Source organism: Cygnus olor, chromosome 2 (genome assembly GCF_009769625.2).
Source record: "Cygnus olor isolate bCygOlo1 chromosome 2, bCygOlo1.pri.v2, whole genome shotgun sequence".
In the NCBI taxonomy this organism is placed as follows: domain Eukaryota; kingdom Metazoa; phylum Chordata; class Aves; order Anseriformes; family Anatidae; genus Cygnus; species Cygnus olor.
In genome coordinates, this window is record NC_049170.1 from 42378061 (window position 1) to 42402444 (window position 24384).

General features: G+C 40.6%; 1 protein-coding gene across 3 annotated transcripts in view; it reads left to right on the forward strand.

Annotated features, from left to right (window-relative positions):
• Window positions 1–21760, forward strand: part of CMC1 (C-X9-C motif containing 1) — a 41939-nt gene extending 20179 nt beyond the window's left edge. The window contains exons 1-4 of one of the 3 annotated variants that reach the window (XM_040547646.1): window positions 5664–5810; window positions 6481–6655; window positions 20026–20116; window positions 21510–21760. In XM_040547646.1, the coding sequence (XP_040403580.1) occupies window positions 6550–6655; window positions 20026–20116; window positions 21510–21624 (312 nt within the window). In that variant the 5' untranslated portion in view covers window positions 5664–5810; window positions 6481–6549 and the 3' untranslated portion in view covers window positions 21625–21760. Of the gene's footprint in view, window positions 1–5663; window positions 5811–6480; window positions 6656–20025; window positions 20117–21509 lie in introns of those variants that run through there. The other 2 variants (XM_040547647.1, XM_040547645.1) reach the window with 2 other exon arrangements.
• The last annotated feature ends 2624 nt before the right edge of the window (window positions 21761–24384 follow it).

Here is a 24384-nt window from a genome sequence, read left to right on the forward strand (position 1 = left end):
ATTCTTATGAGGCGGTGCCTTGTGAGAATTATAGTTCTGATCTCCATTATTTCCTGTAGGCTGAAGAACTATACCTGTTGTATGTATCATTGCATGGAATGTTATGAATCAGCTCAGCCAGCCAAAAAAAAAAAAGGCACAGGAAGCATTGGCCTCATTGGCCTTATCAGGCAGTAGGGGAAAACAGGTTAAAGTTGAAATACAGTTCAGCTAGCAAATGTAGCCTTAACAAGGTGTGGTGGTCTAAATGTTCTTCATGCTTTGTTGTTGTTGTGGAAACATCACAATGCGGTTAATGAAATCTCTAACTTTCTTCCTGCTTTGGGACAAAAACATTTTAAACTTCTTTTTCAGTGTGGAATGGTAGTTCTAAAGATTGCTCAATTTAAACGAAGTGAGTTGTCCGTCAGGCACTTATTCTTTGATATAGTAGTTAATGGATACTGTGGTAACATCATTGACAAGGCGTAACTTTGTTTTAAGTAGAAACCGTGTTGCCTGTTGATGAGTAAAAACGCATTTTTATGTTACTGTTCTAGTCTTTTTAATAATGGCAACAAAAATAATCCCCCTCTTTCCTGCTCCCAAATTGAGTTTTGTTGCTGTTGTAATTGTTTTCCAATAATTGTCTGTGTGGTGCTGCATAGAAAAAGAGTAGGGGAAATGTGTGCTGAAGAGTGTTCTATTTACAGGTCTGCTTGAGAGAGGAATAAAGGCTACAATAACAAAGGGTCATGAGACACTTGTGCTCTATTGTAATCCTCTGAATTTTATTTTTAACAGTTTAACGCTCTCAAAAACAAGAAGAAAGGAATCTTGCAGAAAAGAGCACTTGGAATGTGTGCTGCCTAAGATCAGGATAGATGCCTTTACATGAAATGTAATTGTATGACAGAAGGTGAGAAGTATTTTGCGTGAGGAATCAAGAGCTGCAGAGCTGGTGAGAGGATATGAAAGGGGATGGACAAGGAATACTAGAGCTGTACAGAGCGTTAGAGGTGTGGTTGAGGCTTTAAATTTCTGATCAGGGAGCAAGAAGAACAATTTAGCTGCTGTGTACTAGATGTATGTGCGTGGGTACTGCAAATGATTTGAAAGGTATCAAGGGATGGAAGGTAATACTTCTTATAGGATAATGAGTGGGACAGGAACTTAAATTAGGAATTTTAGAGGAGATAGTGTAGAAGAGCACCCTTGGGGTGGGGTAAACAAGTTCTCTGGATATTCACAGTACCGGGAAGGAATTGAAATAGTAGGCAATTTTGGAGACTAGTTATGGTATTAAGGGATCTGCCTTCTTACCTTTTTCCTAAAAAGAGTTTACATAAAGGTTTCTTGAAGCCTGAAATGTATTTTTGCAATTCTAATAGCCAAGTTCAGGATTTCCTTGTATGTATGTTGTTATACATAATGTCTTGCGCTTTATAGCCTTCTTTCTTCCTGTCTGATCCAGAATTTTGTGGAAGTATTTAGTCATTCTTTTTTTCCCTTCTTTAACATAAACTAAACTAATTTGTAAGCAAGCTGCCCTTGAAGCCTCCAGATCAACATGTTTTAAGACTATGTGAACAGTCCTTTTCAAAACCCTAAATAACACAGGCTGCATGTGTGTATAAGTTCATCATTATACTTCGAAACCAGGTTTGATCCAAGTCTTGCTTTGTTTCTTGGTGACAGAAGTATCCTATACGTTTTGCTATAGTTGGATACTCATAAAGTTGTTGAAAAGGCAGTGCAAAGGCGTGTTGTAAGAGGTACTTCTACTGGTGGCTTGACACTTGGTTTCGTATGGACACGTTTATCGAGAGAAAGGAATACAGGGCTGAATTGGACTTCAAGATGCTTTAAGGTGGCCATGTCTAGTATACCTGTATTTGTCCTGTAATCTGATTAATGTTGCAGCTTCCTGATGTACGGGAATTCACAATGCCAGTGTATACCTTGCACTTGAAAGAGCAGGGTTTTTACTTCTCTGATGTGTTTGTGAAAAGAGTTGAAGAATGTTTTTATATGCTGTAAAAATGTACTGTTTCTTAATATATATGTATATATATAAAAACCAAAACAACAAAAAAGCAAAGAAAATAAAAAGTTCCAAAACAATAAAGAACACAGCCTGCTGTTGAAATGCTGATGTCCTCGTGAAGACCTTCAGACACTGGGCAGATTCCTGCTAGTGGCCTGAATAAAAGCAGCGCTTTGAATGGAGTAAATAGGGCAATCTGTTTATCCAAAAAAGGCAAAAAGGGGAAAAGGAAAAATAAGGGGGCGGAAAGGCTTTTTCATTGACCGTCCTGGAGAAATATTTCTGTTGCTGACTTCCTGAGATTGCATAGGGAGGGTGCTGGACCCTGAGGTTCCAAAGTTCTTTTCAGGAGCGTAGCAAATTCGGACCAAAAAAAAAAAAAAAAAAAAACAAAAACGTTAGTATCACTGGGTTAAAAATGACATTCGCATTTACAGGGAGAACTTTCAGGCTGCAGAAAATGATGCCTACTAAACAAGAGCATGACCACTATCTGCAACTTCAGATACTATATTTTGTTGCCCGTTTACTTTTTTCTGCCTTTGGGGTGGTAGCTTTCTACAGTGAATCTGACAGCCCAGTCAAAATAATTCATAAGGCCAGTGATGAAAAGTACCGTTTACTTTTTCTGGTGTAAATAATCTTTGTCATTCTTCATCTGTCCTGATTTTTTCCCTTCTTTTTTTTGCTCTGTTTTCAGTATGTTTTTTTAGTAATTATTCTTAACTCTCCAACTTAGTGTGCCTTCTGTTCGTTGTTTAAAGAACATAACAAAAACATAGTCTAAACATCATTGAAGAAATTCTGCTCTTAAATATGAAAAATCTTTCCATATTCTTTCCAAATTGCAGAGGACCTCAATAAGGTAGGTTTTTGAACATAAATGTCAACACGGTAGAAAAGGCAAGACCCAGCAAGAGCAAGGCAGGCAGATAGACTGTCACAGGTTCAAATAAGCATATCCTTTCTGTCTGCTAGGAAGTTCAGGATAAAATTCTGCCAGATAATAATGCTTGAAATGGTCTTATGTTATGTTAGAGGCATTGTTCTGCATTCTTACCTTAATGTAAGCTTCAGCATGTATCTGTTTAATGAAAAGAAACTTACCACCATTTTTCATAGAACAGGTGAATGTATACAGTTTTGGGTTCCGTAACCAAAGACTTAATTACTGATGTCTTAAACAGGGTAGGAAGCAAACTCAGAGCTTCAGGGGTGTCTTTATGGCTCTATCCAATATCCTAGGTTTAAAATATTTTCTTATTTACATCTAATGGTGTATCATTGCTGTTGAATGGGTCTTCTGCTCTCTGGAGGGCTTTTTGTAATGGAAGCATCCACATCTTATACTTTTGAAAACTATTCCTGCTGTCACTAGTTTGAAAATAAAAAGCATCGATGTGTATATGTGATGGATTTTTTTTATTTTATACAATTAAAACAAGTTGAGAAAGTTTAAGCCCTTTGTTGGGGAGTGAGGATGAAACGAATCCTCCTGCTTTCAGCAAAGGCTGTTCTGTAAAAGCTGCTTCTGTTCAGTAACTGTGAAACTTTAGCAGTTTTAAAACAGAAAATGACTGTCAGATTTTTTGTGGTTGTTTTGGGGAATCTATCTTGTTCACTTTGCCACCAAGTTTATGTACTGACTGTGCGTAAACTTTTGAGACGTTCATTGCTGGGCAGAGGATAGTCATGTAAATTACAATCCCCCAAAATATTTTTTTTGCAATTCTGTAGAAGGAAGAGATTTAACAGAGTTGATAATGTTTGCTTTAGCTGGATTCTCCCAACAGAATAGGAAATCAGGTTAATAGTTCTGGTCTCATCTTTCTCTCTTCTGATCCTGTCTGTTTAGGAATCAATTCAGGAAAATTTGGCATGTGATAAAACTTTATTTTCCTTAAGTTAAATATGCTAGTGCCATTTCTTGTGGATAACTACTTACATATTCCAACATGCGTTTATGTCCCTGAGTTTCATTAGTATCTCCTTACTGCTATGGTTAGTGAAAGGAGTTCACAGTGGAAGGTTTTAAGTAAAAAAAAAAAATAAAATTAAAATGTGTTGTCTCTGACAAAAACTGCTGGATTGCCATGACAGAATGAAATTTATTCTTTTCTAAATGATATCAAGTTAAGATTGGGAAACGGATGCAACGGCTCATAGGCGATTCTATTAGTGCAATCAAGTTCTGATCTCGTGGTCTTAATCAAGGCTTGTAGTTAACAAACATATTTTCACTCCAAGGCACAAGCAGTGGTTGCAGTGCAGAGCTGTCCATTGCAGACGTGCTGTTGCTCATCTCAGTTTCCTGACGTTGGAGTTGCAATGGCCTGGCTTGCCTGAAAACTAACTCAGCCACCCTAGCTAGTGAGGAGGGGGAGATGCGTTTCACATCAAGGGTGAATTGTAACAGTGGCTGTAATTCCTTTATGAGGGAGGACAGCCATGTTCGATGAACATATTGACATCACATTGTTACGCATAAAGCATGGCTGGTTATGCTGCTGATTTTTGTAAGGGTATTTGGTCTTCTGTAAAAGCCACGTAGAAACCCTCGATCTCTGTAAGCATCTCTGAAGGATTCATTTGAGCTATTTTTTCCTCCCTGTTTCAAATTGCTTCCATGTAGTTTGGGAGTCCCAATGATTTGTTTGTGCCTTCTCTAACATAATAAATGTCTGCAGGTTCTGTGCAGATGTGGACTGGCGGGATAGTAAGTGCCTTTAAGCTCACACCAAGATTTGGTGGAAAGAAAGGGGGAAGGCAGTTGATGCCTGCTACCACATAATGTATGAGGCTCAGCTGGACACAGGAGTTACCACTTCAAAATTTAGGTAGAACTGTTGGGATTGAATGAAGGTTTTTGACTCTTATGGCTCAGATTACTTTTTTTTTTTTTTTTTTCCTTCACTGCTAGCAGCAGGCCTGAGCTCTGGTTGAAGACTGAAGAACAAATGAAACAAAATGAAATGAAAAGCTATCTGGAAGTAGACTAATTTGCCATCTTCTTTCCTGCTTCATCGCTTTTTTTTCTTTTTATCCCTAAATACTTATGATGCAGAAGTCTGAAATCATAGTATGTAGAAGAAAGCAGGCAAATAATCCCAGCAGTATAAGCTTAAATTCTTAAATCTGTGACTTGCAACCAGCCTGCTGTACAAGAAAACAGATGTCATGCAATAAATTAATACTAGCCTGAATAATAAGCAAGATATTTTGTTAAAGGGCTTTAATGCAAAGAAAGTGATTTCAGACTTTCATATGCTTGTTTTCTGTCTTTGTTTAAATGAGGCCCTTGCATGTGTTTTCTTTCCTTTATTCTTTTTTACACACGTTTGAGCTTTGTTGGGTTGAGAACTCAGTCTCTGGTTGGGCAGTTGTGATTAACTTATACTAAATAGGCAGCAGTAATGTGATTTGAGAATGAAAAGGATTCATTTCTTCTAAATGAGGGGAAAAACCCAAGGTTGAAGGAAATAGTTTACATAATCTGTAAACTAGTCAAGGAGCTGAATATTTATGCAGGTTGAAATTGACGCTTAGTTGCCCTCTAGGGGTTTTACATTAATACAGCATATGCTAGCTTTTGGGTGTTTTTTTCTTTCAGAATAAAGGTGGGAGAAATCTTTGGAAAACCTGCATGCTGACAAATCTGTGGTGGTGGTGGAGGCATGTGTACATCTGCATTCAGCAAGTAAAGCTCATTTAGTTCAGAACCCAGAGAATGGAGAAAAGATTTTTGGCCAGTTTCTGATCTTAAAATTTCCGATCAGCGAAGGAGGTATGCATGGTCATTTTCATAGTCCTTACAGAGAAGACAGGATTTGCCCCAAAGATCTTTCAGCCCTAAGCAGAGATGGGAGACAAAAAGTTGCCCAGGGCTGTAGTGGTGCTGCTGAGAAGGTCAGGGTGACCCTCAGTTCCTGCCTGCATCCTAGCCATTGAGTGCTGATGCTGTTCAAGTTCTTGGTGTCCTCAGTCTCCCCTGACTAGTGCACAGTCTTCTGCCACGTCTGGCCGTAGAGGAGCTGGAACCACGTTTGTGGACCCAGTGACTGAAACTGGTAGAGCTTCTGTCTTCCTTTTCTGTTGCTGTTACTGACTTTGTCATGTTGCTAAGCAAGCAGCTAACAAAACCTGAGTATTTATTGTTCATTGGGGTAGCATATGATATTTCCTAGGAATTATCATCATGCCATGGGAAGAAACATGACTACAGTGGCTTAAACGAAAGCCATCTTAGTTTTCCTCACCTAACCTTTTAATATTTCGTTTGCCAATGGTTTTGTAGCAGATGTCTTGTTAGTACTTCTTCAAAGAATAAAATTGCTAAATAAATACTTCTAAGTGCAGTTGCATTTCTGATTAGGAAAACCACACTTCTGTGATTATTTTTGCTGTTTCTTTTGTAACAGTAGTGAGACTGTCTTTCTCAAATCTTGTTGCATCAGAAACAAGATAACTGGAGCAGGCAGAATAGGTGGAGTTAAACAAGCAACTGCGTCCAAGCTTGAGTATGCATGCACGCAGCTGGAGGAACACGGGGTAGCCGACTGTCAGAAGCTGGAGTACAGTCCACAAGGCTTCATTACACCAAAGTCTGGATTAGTTCCAGTACAGTCTATGGTATTACACTGATTTTGATGCTGTTTGCCTGTTAAGCATTACATTGAAGAACAGTTCCTCTTTCGGGGGGGACTTCCATAGCTGACAAATAATTCCTGATGTGTTTTATTTTGCTTTGCAGTGTTGCCAAAAGCTTGTTTGTAAATCCTCTCTCTACAAGTATTTCATTTTACTGTCTTTGAAATTATAACTGTGGCTATAGAGACATGGCCGTATCTCTTGATGTCTGCGTACAATCGGGTTTAAGCCCCATATACACTTGAATTCTTTGCCCTGGTACCCCTTGGCTGTGACAGCCAGTAGCGGCACAGAAGCAGTTTCTTGGCTGAGCCTGCTGCCTGTTTGGGCCTGGCATCACGGCTTCCGTCTGGTGCTTCCTCGTCAAAACAAGTGAACCCACGAGCAGAGCTTTATGTCATCAGCTCTGCGTTTTCATCCTCCTCTCTGGTCCATGCCCAGCCATTTGTGCAGTAAATGCTTTTTGGAAGCCATGCATCGGACCACAAGACATGTTACGTTGTGGGTGGTGGTGGTTGGTTTTGGGGTCATTTTCCTCTCTTCCTGTGGTCAGTTTCCCTCTTTGAGTAAACACCTGAGCTGCTTGCTGTCTTCTCACAAGCTTTTGCTCCAGAATGGTAACTGCTCTGTAAGTTGGTTGTAATAAGCTGCCTGTCTTGCGTTTATTCTGAATAGCATTGGCCTCATCTGTTCACTTTAAAGTCGCTGAAAAGCTTGAAGAAAGCATGCGTTACTAGCTATGGCAGAGTGTGTGGCATGGGACAATTCCTGATAAAGTGGAGAACAGTGATCGCCTTGTTCCTGCAGGGCAAGTGGCAAACTTCTTGTGCAGCAGCTGGCTAACTTGCTTTGCTACCTGAGATCAAAAGTAGCTCAGTGAGCACCTTTTACCCCCAAACATTTGATGTCTTAGCCTGTAGCAGGGCCCATATGTGGCATATAGTGCAGTGCACTAACCAGGCCAAGCAGTGATGGAGTTTCCTTAGCGTGAGAGCTTTGGTCACTGTTGCAGGAATGTCTGTGAGCAAGTCTGTGAAGGTGTGGAAGTGTGGGAAAGCTGCCAGGCTCAGAGCAGTGCTCACAGCTCATGGAGAATTTTCTGGGACCCCAGCAAAATATGGAGCTGTAATGCTTTCTCACTTCAAACGTGCTTTGTGCAGCAGTTTGAAAGGTGCAGGGAGAGTATGGTGGCTGGATTATTTGCAATGCAGTTTTTAATAAGCTGGTTATCCCAGACAGCTTACTTAAAACGAGTACTGATATACAGAAGATGAAAGATGTGTGTTGAACAGTTCCAAATTTATAAAGCTAGTGTATTAAGTAATACCGGATCTTGCTAAACTTTGATAGTATGCTTTCTTGTCACATTAAAACTCATCTCTTTAAAAGCCTGAAATGAATAGGGAAGCGTGGCTTCCTACCTAGTCAGTGATGCATGTTCTATTGAAATGTGGCCACCATTGCAGAAGGTCTTCAGTATAAAATTCAGAATACAGAAACACCACAAGTTTTTTTGCAAAAAAATTGTGCTTCTGGTTCTGTCATCCTTAAAACACTGAATAGTAAGTACCTCATCCAACACAAATGCTTCCCACACCTCCACACCAGCATACGCTGAAGGCTACTAATTAAAAAAAAAACTTATTTTGCAGTATATATTTAGTCTCTTCTTTTTTTTTTTTCTTAAGTACATGGTAGTCTATTTTGGAAGTGTTGGAATGATGGTTGGGACAGATCATAGGAAGAACTGTTATCTGTTAGGGAAGGTCACTTGCTCCTCGTAAGGAGCACAAGTGCACTAATCTCTGATATTGCATCCTTGTTGGATTAGGCAGCACGCTGCAATTTTGGCCCCATTCTGTATGCCTTCACCCACCAGCTGAAAGCCTGAAATCAGTTTCACTTTTCCTTAAAGGATATTTTGTTTCATTCAGAGGAGGAAGTAATAATAATAATAAAATCGGTATTTCTCCTTTGAGTTAAAATCGTATGGTTGGAAATGTAGCAAATTGAACTGCGGGGGGGGCATCTCCGAAATGCATCTCGGAAACAACGTGCTGTAAGCTGGAGCTGGTGTCATGGTGGAACAGCTGTTTAATTGCCTCCCTGCGAGTTACATAAATGACCTGCTCTATCTCCACCGTGTGGTCGAAGGACACTACTGCTACTTCTGCCAGGCAGTGAGTCTGTCTTCTTTATAAATAGATCTTTTTATTTAAATTCAGAGTTCAGCTAAGGAGTCAGTCACTGTGGGACAGAGGGAGGGGGATGGTGTTGCTTTTAATCATCTGTTATGCTAACTTCTCAGCTGTCCCTGCGCGGCTCAGCAGCTCCTGCAGGAGAAGGGAGGATGAGCAGCGGCGAGGCTGCTGTGCGCTGCCCAAGTTGGATGCACTCGTTTAGATAGGAGCAGGCAGTGACAGACAGTAGCCATGGGGGAACTTGCATTTGTTCCAGTTCTGCCTCTTCCAGTGCCTGGTATGGTAACGCTTGATGTCAGGGATACTTACGGCAGGCTGGGGGGAAAATTAGATCAAGGCCGTCTTAAAGAAAGCAGTTGTTAAAAAACAGTGTCGTTTAACTGGGTGGCTGTGCTTGCTGGGCATGGGTTACCTGGAACTGTGTGTGTATACAAGGCAATGCTTGCACTTGACAAGAACATTCCTAAAGCAAGTATCTTCAGTAGGCAGATCATCGTTTACCCAAGTAAACTGTTTCACAGCAATATATTTACTTTGCTTAAAAGGATTTTTTTTTTTTAATTTCAATAGGAGGAAAAAAAAGAGGTCTGCTTGCCTTGAAAAATCTGCCTGAATCTGCCCAGCAGTTTGTTGTCTCTGAGCACTTAAATCTTCCTTGCCTGAGAAAGCACAGTCACTGTAAAGCCTCACACGTAATAGCTGTGCCCTTGCAATTTCTCCCATCTTCATCTTTCCGAGGACACGACCAACCCTCTTCTCTGTAATGCTGTGCTCTGGGTGTCTTGCGTAGCCAGGGGCGGGAGGGCTTTGCCTCTTAGCTCTTCAAGAGCTGGCTTGCTGGAACTTCCTACTGGTGCTGCTGTGCTGTAGCCCTCTGTTTGGGGCAGAACACAAATATATATATATATATATATGCATTTGTATGCATATACACTTACAGATAAGTGTGTATACACACAAAAACAACAACAAAAAAAGCAGACAAATCTGGAAATCCGGGATGAGAGATCAGACTCAGGTCAAGCTTGTGCCTACAACTCCAAACTAACAAGTGGGTATTTTTAAGGCGTCATCTTTGCCAAAGCTCTGTTTGCTGGTTAAGTCCATGTTCTGTTGAAGTTCTAGTGAATAAAGGCATATTATTAAAAAAAAAAAATCATGTCTGTCACAGCATTTCATCAACATTCAGTGGTCAGAAAGTACTATCTTATGTTTGAAGGTGTACTTTTTTTTTAAAAAAAAATCTTTTCTTCTGGCTTTGTGGTTACTTAAGAAAACATTTTCACTGGTCAAGTTTCATTTGTACATTTGGAGTTCCTATTAAACAGAAAACTAACTTCAACATTTCTACCCCTCATCCCACAAAGTTGTTTTGATCAGACCTCATGCATGCAGTAGTAATACAGAAAGGTAGAATGAGGAGAGCAGCGGGACTAATAGCTGCTGAAAATGCCATGAGATCACATGTGTATGTATATAGATGTGTGTGTGTATATATATATATTTCACAACTCTGATTTTAACTCTAATTACTGCAACATGGTGTGGTTTTGTTATCAGTTTAAGTAGTTGTCTATTTTTCAGTTGTACTAATTGTGCTGGCTTGAATTACTGTACTTGGCTGTGTCTTCCTTGGTCTTTTTGTTTAAAGTGAAACAATTTGCATCTTTTTTACACTTGCTGCTTTTCAGTTTCATTCACTGTCTCTTAGTGCTCATTATGAAATTTGGAAGAAAAGGCCCCAACAGTCTTCTGTGAACTAGCGTTAGATGTTTGGGACAGACAGAAGTTCTTCCCTGCTGTTGTTTGGGGCAGTGCCTTACTTTAGGGTTTCTGGCTGTACCTCTGGCAAACATCGACAACTCTCAGTCCAAATGCGAACAAAGTTTAGATGTCACAACATGGGTAGTGAGTCCAGGGAGAGAGGTTTCCCCAGTACGAACCCGTGCATCACGTGTGAATGGGACTATGTCTTTGTCATGCACTGCTTTACCGATTTTATTTATGGAGAGAAGAGGACCCTGGAGGGTCTTTATGAGACTTTATGGAGAGAGAAGAGACTGCTCCAGGGGACACCTACATTATGATGTATTTAGGAGGCGAAAGCTTTGAGGACTGTTGCTACCAAGTGAAGGGCTATTGGTACAGCCGTCTGGGAGACTTTTGGGCTTGCCGTTTGGGTACATGTCACTTGTTCGCACAGCACTGTTTTCATAGCTACGGAGCCAGCCTGGATTATTGTTCTGGAAAACTTCAGCCGACTCCACAGATAATCTCCTGGTGCTGCCACTACTGTTTATCTGCTGTCCCGCGGCTTCTCAGAGCAAGTAACTGGGCTGTTTGGGGAGGGAGGGACAAAACCAAGCATGTTTGATCTACATGGAGCGCCTCGTGCCTCTCCTGCATCCTGCTTTGGCCTATTGCAGCTACGCCAAAGAATTGTCAGGGAAGGAGTGGCAATACAGGCGGCTCTTCCACATCCAGCCGAGGGATACTTTGAGGCCAGTTAATTTTTTGCAGCAGGATTTTGAAAACTTGCTAACGAAAAGGGCATCTGTGGTATGACACAACCACGACTGCAGCAGTTGTGACTTAAGCAGTTGAGACTTGGACCGAGGTAAGCTGGAGACAGGTCTATGTTGAAGGATTACAAGCTAACATATGGCTTTTTGGTATTGGGCTGGTTTTTTTGGTCTTTCTTCCTCCTCTTCTCTCGGAGGCTTGTCAATGTAGACCTACTGTGCAAGTGGTCGTAAGTGTTTTGAAAGGCATGTGAGGAGTTTGTGCTTCAAGGTACAAGCCAAGCCTACAGTTGATAGGGGTTAGGAAGAAACTTCACTTGAGAAAATGCTATGCCATAATGTAGACTTTCTGGCACCTTTTTTTTGAAGCAGCTATTACTGACTTCTGAGAAAGACAGTATGCAGGACGACTGGGCCCTCTGTCTGATCCAGTATGTCATTTTCTCATCTCTAATTGTAAGTGTCCCCTGAAGCAGAGTCTTCAGATTTGTTTCTAGGATATTGGTAACACATTTTCTACCCCAAGGCAATGTGTTTAGAGAAACAGTTTCTAATTTGGGAGAAAGTACTCTTCCTCTGCATGTCACAGGTCTGCTATCTGCCTTCTTGACAGCTCTCTTTTGCTGTCTGTTTACCTCTTAAAGATTAGTGACTTTTCAGCATTTCGTAGCAGAGCTGAAGGTACGCAGTGACGTGTTGGAGGATCCTGTCTGCATCGTATATTTTAAGACAAAGCTGGTTTTCCATGGTGATCTGGAGAAGATTGGTCAGGAGGAGATATCTTTAATGTGGTGAATGTCCCTTCTCTAAGATCCCTGGGTTCCTGGAACTGTCTCTCCTTTCTAGTCCTGCAGCGTGTACTACTACCCATGGATTATCTGCCCCAGTACAGAGCTGGCAGCACGCTGGAACTGGAAAAGCTGAAATGGAGCAGCTTTTTTGGGAGGTGGTGATGGGCAGGAAAATGGAAAGTATATGACTGTATGTTATATCAGATGAATATTTGTGGAGACAAAGTATTTGATCTGATAACAGGTTCACTTGAAAGAATCAAGGTTATTTTATGTCAATTTTCTCTTTGCCCTATATAAGATGCATTTAATTATTTCATGCTATCTCCCTCTATTCAAATTAATCTGAGTCTTATATATATTGTTGCTCAAATTAGAATAATTCTTTAATCAGCTGTGTTATGCAAGCCATAGTAGACCAGAATAGGAAAGCTTCTCCTGGCATACTGACGATGCACGTATTTTATTTGTTATTGTAATTTAAAAGTAAAATCAGAAATATTGATTTCTACTTGACTGGAGAGATGATTTAGTTTGAATATCAGACTGATCTTAATCAGGTGAGAATTAATTGAGTTGGAGGTATTAGATATTCAGTGATGTTAACTGAACCATGATCAATCTACAGAGAAGCTTTCTTTTGTACTGTGTTAGAAATATCAAACAGCTTGTACTCTACTATGTAAAACAATCTTCTCGTGTTCATCCTACTACTTCCTCTGGCTCATTAAATGCACCAGTAATCTATCCTCCGCATACTGAATAATCTTCCAAGTAACAAGCTAAGAAATCACAATTTAATACAAAATTAAAAGCACAATAACTTCACCATAAAACGTCGCTGATAAAGTTTTGAGTCACTTTAATGATTTTGTACAAACTTTATAAACATAGGCTGTAAAATCTTGTCCTCATTTACGTTTTAATAAACTGTTTCCTCCTCCTCCTACCATCGACCCCCAAATCCCTACTGTGCTTGGAAATCTTTTCTCCACCCAGTGGTAGAGCTCAAGGACTGATCCAAACCTTCGCTAAAACTATTTCCTTTTTTTTTTTGTAAGGGGAAAAAAAAAATACCCCAGGAGTAGAACATAAGGCTGGTCTGGATCATGATACAAGCTTTTTTTTTATTTTTTTATTTTAAGAGTGTGATAGCAGTATCATAAGTGTTGAGAAAATATAAATGGTGAGATAACACCTCTGTAGGACTTTCTCTTAAGTAGTAAAATTGTAAAGTCTTTAAATAAACTAGAGCCAGACCCGAGAGGATCAATTTATCTTGATAATGGGGAATACGTCATTTATTTTATGCACAAGAACATGTGCAAAAGAGATACACAATGATGATTGATAAGTGGCAGTTCAATATTGTATTAATTGCACAACGCTTTGCAAGATGAGTGAATAGCAAAGTGCTGGGTATTGTTATGAGTCTGCAAAAAAAAAAAACCTTCAAAAATGGCTTTCGTTTTGTAGTTTATACGCTTAAAAAAAAAAAATCCCTTAGCATTGTTTTATCACCAGTTTACATGCTGCTGGTTGTCTGATGATAACTCACAAACGCTTTTTGTTCTTCTCTTGCTTTGCATGTGGAAGGCTTTCATCTTTGCCTAAAGACATAAATACCTGATTAAAAAAAAATAAAAAATAAAGTTTAAAAAATAAATGCTATATAAAAACTCCCTGCAAATACAGTCTGTTTGCTGGTTGCTCTCCTTTATTAAATCACAGAAAATCAAAGCTTTGATTATTTTTAATGTTTGAGATGGAGCGTTACACTTTTTTTTCTATTAAGTCATCTTTTCTTTATGTGTTTGTAACTGAAATTTCTGCAGCAGTCCGACATGCAGATGCTGCCATTTCATTTTGCATTCAGCACAGGGAAGAGACCAGCAGCCTACCTATATATACGTGAGGGTTGGAGGGGGTGGTGGTAGGCTACGTAAAGAACTCTTGTGTCTTAAATACGGTGTTGCATTTTGCTTGTCCCCTGTTTATATGTCTGCAGACACTGAGATGTTGAATTTAACCATGTCTGGTTTAATGGGGTTGAAGAAAATCATTATCTTTATATCACAGAATTGTGACAAGTTATGTCAGATGTTGGCTTGGCCCTTCAAGTCAAAATCCTGCAAATTTTTATTCTCATCATACAGAAGCAAATACTTTTTGAGCCTATAAATACGTTCTAACAGAAAAATGGGCAGTACCCTCCCTTTTATTTCTTATTTCTTTTTTCTTTAAATTTAGAATTGTATGTGGTGGTGAACCTCCACCAACCTTGTTGTAACTGACTTTCTGGTAATGCATCTGACCTTTCAAAGTTTGAAAATCATCTCTTCTAATGTGTTGAATATTGCATGTGCCTCTCTGCCTGCTTGGAGGGATAGGGATATAATTTATCCAGCCTTTACTCTGAGATAAGCGAACTATTACCCAATTTCACTTCAGTTTCCATCTGTTTCTCATAATATCTTGTAGTCTAGTGATAAGAAAGAATTAGAGGGGTGAAAGTCATTCAAAATTACTAAGGAAAAACATTCTTTTAAAATCCTGACTATTTTTAGCAAAGATTTATAAGGACTGTAAAGATTTTTGTATACAAATTTCTTCACTGTGTCAATCTTCTAGCTTTCAAAGAAACCTTAATAAAAAGAGAGCTCTGTAACCTAATGCAGTTCTTAATCAACCATCAAACATACTAAATAAGAGCCAGACATTCAAGAGTAATTCTTCATGCCTCCAACATTATTTCTGTAGAATTTACAAACAGATTAAATTTTAATAAAACAAACAAAACCGAAGTTAGCTGAGACACCTTGAGTAATAGTTTTAGAAGGATTTTAAAAACTACTTCTGTTCTCCTGTGACCTTACGTGTGCCAGGACCTACAGAGCAGCTGTTCTTCCCTGTGTTTTCTGTGCCCTGCTTTCTGAAGGAGCTGGAGTTGGGATAACACTGCTCGGCATTTGGAGACCTGGAGTTGGCAGCTGCTGGGGACGGACTCGGTGGCTTCCCCGTGCTTCTCAGTGCCTGAGTGCTCCCCAGTCAGTCTGTGGAAGGGCTTGTCAGTGACACGAGGCCCTCACATCTGTCCCTGAAAATCACAGGAGCCGAGTGGTCTTCCCATCGCAGCTAGACCACCATTGTGCCCAGAATGCATCTTGGATTTGCCTCACAACAGAGGTGAGGTTTTCTTTGCAAGAGAGTGTGAAAAGAGGGAATCTGGGCTCAAACCAGCGGTGAAGCGTTCGGTGAACAGCAGTATCCTTGAGAAGAGCTGTTTGCCCAGCGTGCATCCCCTTAGACACAGACTGCTGTGCAGAGAAGAGGCTGTGCTTGAACTCCCACATTCTGCTGGAGGATCTTTCTGCTGTGAACATAGGAGTTGGAGTGCTTGTGCTCCTTTGCATCTTTTAAGCATCTTTGCAGCTCTTCTCTTGCATAGATCACTGCTAGCGTCTGTTTCTAGTCAGTCTTCGGACCTAACCTATGCCGAATATGGTGTCATAACCTGTAACCGCTGCAAGCTAAAGAGGGGTCCACAGCCAGTTTCCACTGTAAGTACCAGGCACCTGCAGGATCTGTCCTCATCTGCGCATAGACTGATTAGTGATGGACATATGCAGCTACCAGAGCAGAGCTTTATCAGAGTTCACTTTGAGGGGCTCAAGCTTATGTTTTCCTTCCAGTAAGGCATTTTCACTCCATCCGTCATTTTATTTAGCTTGTGTTGCCTCTTGTTCTGCTCCTCAGCTAGTGCTGCCTATCAGCTATGTCAGCTGTGAATAGAGGCCAAGCTGCATTTGAGTTTCCACGCTCAGCAGCTTTCAGCAGTAGGGTGAGTATTTAGGAAGTTAATACCATCATGCGTCTCTTAAAGCATGTCGAGAGGAGGGAGTACTTGCAGCATGCTGGCTGGAGATGCCTGGCTGTTTGAAAGGTGAGCTATGCAAATAATAATACACTGTTTGTCTGGACTAGTCAAGCATAAAATAACTCCCAGCAGTGTAGAATGATGTGTATTTTAATTGTTCTTTCTTGATTAAATCAAACGCTGTCAATTTTGAGAAAATTAATATTTCAGTTTGTCTTTCTTCCTCATCTCTTTAAAACTGATCAATTTCAGTACAGTAATACTGGGAATAAAAGTTAAAACACCACAGTTCCTAATGATGGGGTAACTTTTATTGTTTGTTTGAAACATACTCCATTTCTTTGTTTTGTTGCAGCCTGCACTGAATTTGCAGGCTGACCCAAATTCACATCTAGGTTCGCCGCTACCTGAGGTTCTGTTGTGGCAAGGAGAAAGAAAATGGTATTTCGCCACACGAGCTCGTAGAGTCATGGAAAGCTACTTGCTAAAGTTGTAAAGGTGGGATTGTGTGCGCGATTATTCAAAGATCAATTCTGCTCTGAGAGCAATTGTTCTTTGTATCGCAGGCGGTATCAGGAAACGGGCTCGTTTGGAGCTCGAGGCTGGGGTCCCCAGAGCCCTGATTTCTGCTTGTAGCTGTTAAAATGCCCAACTACAATGGGTTTGTAATCAGATCCTGCATACCCGCTCCTTTTGTGGTGTGTCGCTCTGCGCCCTGAAGTTTTGGTCTACAATGCAGGCATTGCCCGAGTGAGGAATGTGTGGTGATGGTCAGATTACGGAGATGGAGATGAATTCTTGGTTTGAGATGATATCTGGAGCTATTGTGTGCTATTTGTGAGATTATTCTCCAGGCCAGTAGTTGTGATACTTTGTGCTGATCAGCAGCAAGATGCTGTGTTTCATGAAAGAGTTGTGAGCGAGACCGAGCATGATTAAAAATAAAACAACGATCTCCAGGCTCCTGTAAGGTTTCTGATAAACACAACTAAACCTGTCTTGCACCGCAGTCCTTACATGGCTGTCAAAGGGATTTTAAAGTGCTGGAAATGAGAGAGGTATGAATTAAGGTCTGTGTGCTCGTAAGGGGATGCCTGATACCTTTCAACCTGCTCCTTTTTTTCCTCCACCGTTAAGCATCAGCGCTGCTGAAGCTGGATAGCTGGAAGCAGTTTTATCACTTCGTAGCAGCGCTTTTTACGTGCCTGACCGTGCACCGCAAGCGGGGCCTTCTGGAGCGGGGGAATGCTTGCAGCTGCAGCTCAGGTTTTGTTCACGGGGACATCACGCCTTGAGCCAATCAAGGCTGCTGAGCTAACAAGTGAGAGGGACCTCCTGTTGTCTTCGGTGGTTTTTTACTTCACAGCTTCCAGAAGGAATGATTACTACAGAAAAACAGCACAGCACTTAAGGAAGTGCCTGTAGAGAGCAGAAATCAAGCTGGTTGCTAGCTGAACCATGATCTTTCAAAGACTTCAGATGTTTTTTGCAGAGAAACAAAGGGCATTTTTAGAAATGTGATAATAGGTATGATTTTCTGAGGTGCTGATGTAGGGACATTCAATGTTAAACACTCCAGGAAACAACAGAAAAAAATGTTAGAGTCACCTTTAAAAGTTGAATAAACGTTTTGATAACCTAATAGCGTGCTCCCCATATTGTTCTGAGCTTACACTGCTTCATAAGCTTTAGCTGTTTAGAGGTGTCCTCAAAATTGTACGTGTATATTGGGGTGATTTGGGGTCTAAAACCAAAACATGTACCAAAGGAGGTCTGAGAAATTGAGCATGGTTGTTAATAGGTACCTTTGAGCACAGGTTACTGTGTCTTTCCAACTAGTAATTAACCAGTTAATTTAATGCTTTTTTTTTTTTTTTTGGCATACTTTGATCTGGTACATTTTAAAGTGGAGCGTAGCGGTGCGACCAGTGTGTAACGCTAGGTGCTGTGTGTGTTGAAGTGCTCAATGGTAACACGTTCAAAATAGGTGGTAAGACACCAGGTCTTTGGAGAGTTTTGCCAAGATCTAAGTTTGGCAGGGTAAGGACACAATACGGTCATTGAGACTTTGAGCAAGACACACAAAGGCTAAGGGTTTTTTGGTGTTATTTATTAAAAGCCTAATATAGCCATCTGCTGGCAATAAAAATCATGGGTTGAGAGTAAGACATGGGGGGGGAAGGCAGAGGGTGGAGGCGACAAGGCCAAATCCTGCTCCACCTCCAGGCCTCGCAGACATGCTTGGGGGGAGCCCAGGTTCGAGCCAGGAGCCGCAAACAAAACAAGGAATCGGTTCCCGACTTCACATCGGCAGGCAGGTGTTCGGCCACTCCCAGGAGATCAGGGCTCATCATGCATGTAACAGTTTCTTGGGAAGATAAACACCATAACTCCCAACGTCCCCCTTTTCTCCTTTCCCCCTACTGCTGAGCATACTCCACGTTTGCGTGCACCGTGTGTGTAAACATAATGTATGTACACAGTGAGTGCAGATGCTGTTTTCCCTTCGTATCACCGTGAAGTTTTGGTGTTACTGGATTAGCTGTAAGTTTTACTAAGGATACTTAAGAATGTAGCAATTTTTGTCTGTCCTGAGCTTGTTGCATAGTAGATAACTACCAGGAAGAGCTTGGAAGAGAAGAAGTAGATGTAACTCTGGAAAGGGACCTGGTAGATTTGACTTTGTTCTTGGCTTGGTGACTGGTTGATCTTGGACAACTGGCTTTCTCTCTCTGCTTTTCTTTTTCCACCTGATGCTGACTAACGTCGACTCCTTTGAACAAAACAGTCTGAAATCTTCTGGTAGGAACAGCTCACTCTTACCTGGTTTATTATTTAGTGAAATATCTGTACAGGGTGCTGGTAACAATGAGGCATAATTTGAGTTACTCCCAGATGCAAAACACAGCCATAACCATGACTTTCCTTCCCCCTCCCAGCCCCCCAAACTATTTGTGTTTCAGCGTCTCACTGACTTGTTCTGGAAGTCTCGAGGCCCTCAGACTGTGTACTTCCACTTCATTGAGCACAAGGATGCCAGAGTGTTTCTCCTGGGAGGAGGCAGATGATTGTCTCTCCTCCCTTTTATATTCTTTTGTTCTGAAATGCCACAGACCATGATCCCAGGAACGTTGAAGATCGTCAGTATTTTCACAGGCAATGCTCCTTGCGTGTCCCTTTGGACTTTGAAGAATCTCTGGGGTGCAGAACACCTGAAGGCCCCACACCACACAGAAGCCAGCAGCCCTCCTTGCAACACTGGGGTGCCGTAGAGGACAGCCTGGCACTCCGGGCTGATAAACTGCTGGCTTTTCCCTTGTGCTTCTGAGAGAAGAGGTTTTTTGGAACCTCCAGGAGAGAATCAGGACTTGTCTTACCTCTTATCCCAAGGAGGTGACTGCCAGTGGCATTCCTTTGCGATATTAGTTGCTGTCAACATTTCCGCACTCTTAATTTGTAGATACCAATGTGCTTCAACAATTTCAAAAGCTTTCATTGTAGAGGAAATGCTAACAACCCTGGCTTTACCTAGCTGGTCGTGCTTCTGTTTGCTTTGCTGTGATAGCCCTGATGTCTCACGATGAAAAGTCGGCGTAAGAATTATGGTTTTGCTGCAAGAATAGCTTCAGAAATTAGTTGGTATTAGCAACAGCAGTTTTGTGTGTGAACGTGTTATATGAGGGGGGAATCCTAATTGAAATCTGTTGCTAAACAAGTGAACAAGACCCTTCACAAACAGCATGAGACTCCAGGCCAACGATGCTTGTATTAAAAATAAAGCAGCTCTGGTTTGTAAGTCCCTCCAGCCCTGTAGAATAGTATACACATACCAAGAGTTTATAAATATTTTTTAAATTTATAGATATTATATCTAAATAAAACAGTTATAAAAATTGAAATAATGTAAATTTTTTTTATATTTTCCTACCAATTTTCATTTTTTCTAATTTTTTTTCCATAGCATTTACTAAATGCTGTAAAGAAACCGGTTTTCTTATGGTGGTGAAGTGTCGGAAAGAGAACACAGCACTGAAGGATTGCCTGGTTGGCTAGTAAGTCCCTTGTGAGCTTGTTTTGCTACATGTTTTTGGCTGTACTAATCTAAAATTAAGCACTAAATCTTCTCAAAAGGGTTTTGCTTGCGAGCTGGGTGGTAATTTCCTGAAAACTGGATCTTTGCTATAGAAGAAAATGGGGTGGTCTGGGCTTGAGAAGGCCTTATTTCACTAATAAAACTGTTCCATGGCTAGAAAGACTTTATCATTTCAATGGTAACGGAGCCAGGGTTTCAGCTCAGGTGAGACATAGCCCTGTATGCACCCTGCTGAATTGCATATGCGGAGATAGGGAGGAAGCAGTAGAAACACCTCTGTATTCTGTTCATATTCCCTTGTTGAGACAGAATAAGTTCATTTTGATTTTCCTTCTTGAACTGTCTTTCAATATTTAGTCTCTGCTCTGAAAGTATCCTGCTGCTGCTGTGAACAGCACTAGGAAGTTATTAAGGTATTAGAGGGGCTGACCTGATGCCACCCACAGTGGATTGAAATGTCTCGTCTTGAGGTCCCAATTTACCCCCGCTGCCACCGGCCTGAAGTGATTCTTGAATTTCTTAGTGTGAGGGTTACTGTTTTTTGAGCTTGATGTGGGCGTAGGTGGTTTGTTTTTGGGTGGAATGCATGTCCTGCCCTGTTAAACCAGAGGTTCATGTTAAGTGCCTTTAAAGTAGTGGCAGTTGGTGTCAGGTAGTTGGGAATTGGTGGAAAAACCTGTGCAGCTAGGCAAGTGTTCAAACCCAACTGCAGCAAGAACTTCCTGGAGTTTCTCAGTTTTATGGGTCTATACATTCATGTGGTAAATTCTGCCTTTTTAAAAAACAAAACAACAGCACAAAACCCAAACAGGCACAGTGGAAAAATATTTAGTGCTTGAATAATTGTATTTAAAGTTACAAGTAAAATAAATTAAATATAATGATCCAAGGCCCTACATGTTTACTATTGAAGCTATAAACTTAAACCTGTTCCCATGAAATCCAGAGTAGTTGTTCAGGTATAAAAATACCCATGTTATCCAGTAGCTTCTCATACTGAGGAAGCCTAACTGCAAATAATGAGGAATAATATGGGCTTTATTCAAACATTAGAAGTATTTCCCTTTATCTACTTTCTGTATGGTTTCAGTGCATAAGCCTGAAAAGGACTATACCTCAAGAGAGAGCACCGTTAGAAGAGAATGCAGACCAACTCAGTATTTAGGCTTTAGGAAGATGAGTTTCACTGCTTCTGTGCTTTCTAAAACAAAAAAAAAACCAACAAAACAAAACACATTATTGAAAGCAGACAAATTTCTGTGCGTGTGAAAGGAAGATCAGTTTGGAGTGCTATTCATGTAGTATCTGTTCCATATTCCAAGCTGTAAAACAGTATTTTGTTTGTCTTGTAGCTATTCTGATCCGTCATTCTACGAAGAATGCAAAACAGAATATTTGAAGCAAAGAGAAGAATACAGAGCAACTGGAATTAAGAAAAAGAAACAGAAGATTACTTCAAATATATAATTAAAATTTAAAATGAACTTCTCAAATTTTATATCCAACTTAACTTGATTTAAACATTTCTTATAAATCATAAGTACTCCTGTGTGGAATTTAGCTGAAATTCCCTACATAAGATGTAAATAAAATCTCTGAACTTGCAAGGTCTACATCTTTTATTTTCTGGAATAAAGGCTATCAAGCATGCTCTCATGGTTTGCAAGAGAAATTACAAAGGTCCCCTCCAGACCTGAGACCTTGTTACAAGCTTTAAATTCTGAAAGGCTGTTTGTTATTTCATCTAGTTGTATGTGACAGGCTACATAAAAACTTCAGGGCGAATAATTTAAGCTATATAAAGTAGTTTTAAATGGGGTCTATACTGAAATTGGTGTATTTTCTCATCTGAGTTGAGGGTATAGGAAAATATTCCTGATGTTCTTGCAAGAAGGGCAGCAAATGCAGAAAAGAAAAGCTCCTTGGACCAATTTGCTTCACCATTTTCATGAAAATGTTGAGTCATGTGAGAGCCTGATACTACTTCCATGTGTGCTATGACTCATAGTTTGAGTCTGCATTGTCAGAAGAGAGGGCTGCCCTGTGACTGAGCATGGCATAACTCACTGCTTCAGCGGAGAAGAGTTGTCCAATCTAGATTTTCCTTAATTATAGGAGAAGGCATACTGAGGGCAGAAAATACATTAATAAAATCATTGAGAGCAGTATCTTCCCCCACTTTCACTTTTCAGCATGGAGATGATTATACACGCTCCATACGTCAAGAGTGGTAAGTGACCACACTTGCAAAATTGTTATGGATGAGTACATAAACTATGCACTTAAGATGCTGGTCAGTTCTTAAACATCCGTTCATGTTGGTGCAAAAGTTAGGTGTAACGAAGTCCCTGTATAATGAGAGGTATACAAAGGATCTTTTGTGTACAGATACTTGAAGCTGCTGAATTGTAGAATCCCCAAATGCATAAATGGCTTCACTAAAGGGTACAGTGACTAAAAAGGGTACAGTGAGTAAAGTCCATAAAACTCTTCATATTACCATCTCAAAAGATACCCCAAAATAAAAGACATTTCTTTGCAAGTAAGGAAAGGCTATGATGCTGAAAGTTACACGGTAACTTCCATGGCTTGATTTAAAAACAATAATTAGCCGGAAAAAGTAATAATATTGGCCATTTTTTTTTTATTTGACTTATTTTGCATACTGTTTTGCCACAAAACTAGTGTTACTCCAAAGCTATTCAAGTGGGAAATTCAAACTCTGAGATGTATGTATGTACGTAAAGTACTTATGTTAACATTGCAGTTTAGTCATTGCCCTTTATTGGAATAATAATATTGCTTCCGCTATTAGATAGCGGATTGTCTGGAGGAGTAGGGAATGCTCGAGAAACAAAGACTAGACGATGTACAGCATTCTGGCTTGTCAGGCAAGCTCAAGTGGCACCCAGCTCCACAACTAGCCAACACAGAATGGGGGCTATGAACTACAGTGGGTTCTGTGGATGAGTTTCTTACACATGTACTTGCTCTTGGCATCTTAGTTCAAGGATCTTGGAAAACAAAAGTGTATTTCAGATCAATTAGTTGTAGTTAATTTTTCCCCCTTAATCTTAAGATGGATGCTGATCCTTATTTATTTACATATCTCAAAGACAGCAACTGTTCTGTTACTCCAATGTGAAGGAAGACCTGCTACACTTACAGGCTCTCCATCCAGAGGTTTGTGTTCGTTATTTTTGCCAAAAACCTGGACAGAAATGCTTTGGGCTGGGGTAAGCATTCTTGTAGAGGCAGTGCCCTGTGCTGCCAGGGGAACGCAGGTGCCAGCACCCTGCTCTCCTGGCTCTCACTCAGGCTTGTACCACTGCTGGTCAATACAGACAGGAACAGCAGCAGCATGGGTGTTCCTCCTTTTCTGGCCTAGCAGGAAGTAGGTGAGGAGAAAGCCCAGTGCAGCAACTAGTACAGCTGGTAGAATTTACACCGGTAACAGAACAAAGTCCTGTTTAACCTGTAAGTATTACTCCCCTACCATTTTATACATGCTTCATATGCATGACTGCACCCACCTTGCTTGCTTGCCAAGCAAACTCTACTGTCAAGCCTGAAATTGCACCTACCACATCATGCCATAACCCATTCACGTTTCTTTACCTACATAGTTGCACGTGTAAGAACTGGGTTCTCACACCTCTTCCTTTGTTTGCTGTGGCATTTAGAGCTGGGCTCTGCCCTTAGCTCTGGCATCAGCTTCCTCTGTAACGCACCCCTGGCCTTAATTTGATGTTTCCTAGTTTTGAATTCTTGATTTCACACCTTTTGTATGCTTCATGTCTTGTGCAGTATCTTGTATTTTAATTGCATTTACATCTTTTATTTAAATTCAAAATGAAAGAATGAGAACTATGAAGTGACAAACTCATGCTAGTAAATGCTTTGGGTTTTGCTTTCATCGCAGCTGCAGCTTCTCCTTCCTACTCAGGTTACAGGAAGCAGCCCTAGATTCTAATCAAGGTAATAAAGCATCAATAGTACTGATAAAGCAGTAATGTAGCGAAGTGCATCCTTCCTCATACTCCTCCTCAAGCAGGGCCTGCAGGATTGTGTTCTGTTTTACAATGCCACAAAAATGTTCAAATACATTTGAAACAAGTGCTCCATCTAGTTAGAGTAACAGTAAGCATCTGGTTATTTGCCATGCCTCTCCCCTAGATCAAACTCCCTGCTCAAAAACACCCTCATCACAACAGTTACTGCATCTTG